Source organism: Atta colombica, unplaced genomic scaffold (genome assembly GCF_001594045.1).
Source record: "Atta colombica isolate Treedump-2 unplaced genomic scaffold, Acol1.0 scaffold102, whole genome shotgun sequence".
Lineage (NCBI taxonomy): Eukaryota > Metazoa > Arthropoda > Insecta > Hymenoptera > Formicidae > Atta > Atta colombica.
Window position 1 is genome coordinate 1,620,750 of NW_017259187.1, and position 2,836 is coordinate 1,623,585.

Here is a 2,836-nt window from a genome sequence, read left to right on the forward strand (position 1 = left end):
ACGTCGTCTGTCGTCTCGGTAACGGCGTCGCGTCGTCACCCCGCCGTTGCGCACATCCGCCGCTGCCGCCGATGCGACGGTCGGTGGTGATGGTGGCGACGACGGTGGTGAAGGTTAATCGCGGGCGTTCTATGCAGTCCGCGCCGAGAGCTCGATAGTGAGTATAGTGAGCACTGTTAGCAGCGCGTTGTGTCGACGGTGGTAGTTTGGCGGCAATCGCCGCTGCTGATTAAAGGTGTGACACGTAGACGAGACACGCGCGCGTAACAACGCGGCCATGCTGTAGCATTTGCCGCGTACATTCGACGCCGCTGCGTCAACAAGCGTTGACAAGCATTGTCGTTATCGTTGTCGTCTGCGCCGTTCTCTCCTTTATCATTGATCATGAACAACGTGATACACAGCCCGGGTGGACTGGCGAGACTGTCGACGTTTCTGGGAGCTCCGGAGGCTGCACTGCGTCTTCTCATTTCGATTCTATTGGGTAAACCTAACCGTTTCTTTTCTCCTTTGTGTTAGTTGTATTACCTTCGTTTCGTTACAACAAAGGATGATTCGTTCTCCTTATCGTGGGATCCCAACAGGATCTCGTCTTCTATTCTTTGTTTCTTTTCTCTTTCTTTTCCATTTCCGAGATTTCTTAATTCACTCCGGACTGCTCCAGACAAATCAATCCGCGTTCATTCATGACTTCGCTCAATCGCAGACGTAAGACTACCCTCCCCGTATTCCTTTGTCTCTCCCCTCTCTGCCTCTTTGATCTCTTCGAGGACATCCCTCGCTTCGCTGTATTACGTCGTTATAGCGTGTATGTACATAGTTGATGGTAAGCTATAACGGCATAATTGCCTCAATGTGAAGGTTGCTCATCTAATCGTTAGAACGCACGCATTCACTATCAGCCTCTCGTTCTCAAGCTGTCTCATTTCCGTATCCCGTAAAGACATGTATACCGATTCGGATCTTGACTGCGTTCAGCTGTTACAATTTACTACATTCTAAGGAACACATAAACTTGGAAACACAATGAAAAGCACAGGGAATAAGAGATTTCAACCTATTAGAAAATGTTCATTCTAGTATATATGACTTTTGAAAGAGTTAAATTTGTTATGATTTAGAGAAATAACTTTGTTGTTTTTTTTAACCTTGTTATAATCTTTGTTATTTTCTGTTCTTATTGCCTGTGCATTGTGTTTCCAGCTTAAGAATCAATAAAAAATCAAAATAACTTTATTTTAATTCTTTACATTAATAAACAGTCAAACCTTCATGTCAAAATAAAATCATTTTTTAAAAATGAAATTATTACTTCTTAGATTTTCTATTGTGTTTTCTAAGGAAAACAAAATAAAATATCATTTATGCTGGCCGTAAACTTAAGAAATTGATGAATCAAAGGAATAAGATCGATTATTCTCCTCACATTCGATTGTGCCATGTAACACCGTCCATTTCTTATAATTTATGGCATAAATTAACATTTTACGGCCAGTATAAATAATTCATAAATTTCGATCGGAAATCATTCCGATTTCCATGATAGATATTATGAAAATCTATAGCATACGTAATGTGAACTATAAACTTTTAGTACTTACAGCAAGTTCTCATGAATTATTTGCACTTTGTTTTAACAATCGCATTTTATTTCCTGAGATTCTTTTCTATAAATAATAACTAATAAAAACTTTGTATTTTGCTCTGATACCTAACATTCCTTTTTTTACTTAGTAATTATATAATTATTAAATTATAATTAAATATATTAGTTAATTTAAAAAAAAATGATTATATCAAGTTATGTATGTTTATTCAATGTAAAAAATCCGAGATATAAAAAGGACGTGCATATCGTGTTTGTAGATATAAACACAGATATATTATGTTTACGACAGCGTCACGTTATATAACTGCCTTACGCTATAATTCACTGTTTAGAAAAGAGATGCGATCTATCCTGTCTTAAAATAAAATCCAATTCTTGATCTCATTTTCATCTCAGTAGAGCTGAATTTAAAAATACGCATTAAATATTTATAGCGTTCGAGGTGTGATTACTAAGAATAATAATAATTTTATTTCTTACGTACAAGTTAATTCCCACAAATTGAGTAATAAGAAAGCATGAAATATATATATATTTTTTAAATAGAGGCAAAGTTGTACTAAGATGACTCTTCGTAGCAAAATGATAATTTGATCATAACAGAATAGGCCACATATTATGAAATTTCGAGTTATTCAGAATAAATTCCGATCGAAATTACTCCATTTTCTCTAGAAAACACGATAAAAATGTAGGGAATAATTAAATAATTTCGATTGGAATCCATTCTGCACAATTTAATAATACGTGCCCAGAGGTCTCTTATTCTCGAAAAATATGGCACACGAAAATACTATAGTACGTATATTATAGATTTTTGTGTGCGATATAGATTCAAGGATAAAGAACATAGAGCGAGAGACACGGAATTTAAATAGACAAATTGCGCAAGAATACAGGCATGAAACTAATTATGTTTATACGAATAATGAGATTCAATAAAACAGAAAATGGTAAAATAAAAAGATAATAAAGAGAAAGATTTTATCTTCAGTAATTATCCTTCAGAATTTTTCTTTATACTTTTTATGTAGTAAAAATTCAGTTCTATTATAATCTTAAATTTTTTAGTTATAACTATGATAACTTATCAGAGAACTAGATAAAGCTTATTTTGAGCGTTTAAATGAGTTCCAAAAATCGAAACAATTATTAGCTGACATATATGATAAATATGATATTTAATGATATAATTATCTGCATATATTATATGTATATATATATATA

At 34.4% G+C, this 2,836-nt stretch overlaps 1 protein-coding gene across 1 annotated transcript in view; it reads left to right on the top strand.

The window, feature by feature from the left end:
* LOC108687242 (lysophospholipid acyltransferase 5) overlaps positions 1-2,836 on the top strand; it is an 8,976-nt gene continuing 6,140 nt past the window's right edge. The window contains exon 1 of the mRNA XM_018192917.1: positions 1-484. Coding sequence (XP_018048406.1) covers positions 385-484 — 100 coding nt within the window. The 5' untranslated portion in view covers positions 1-384. The remainder of the gene's footprint in view (positions 485-2,836) is intronic.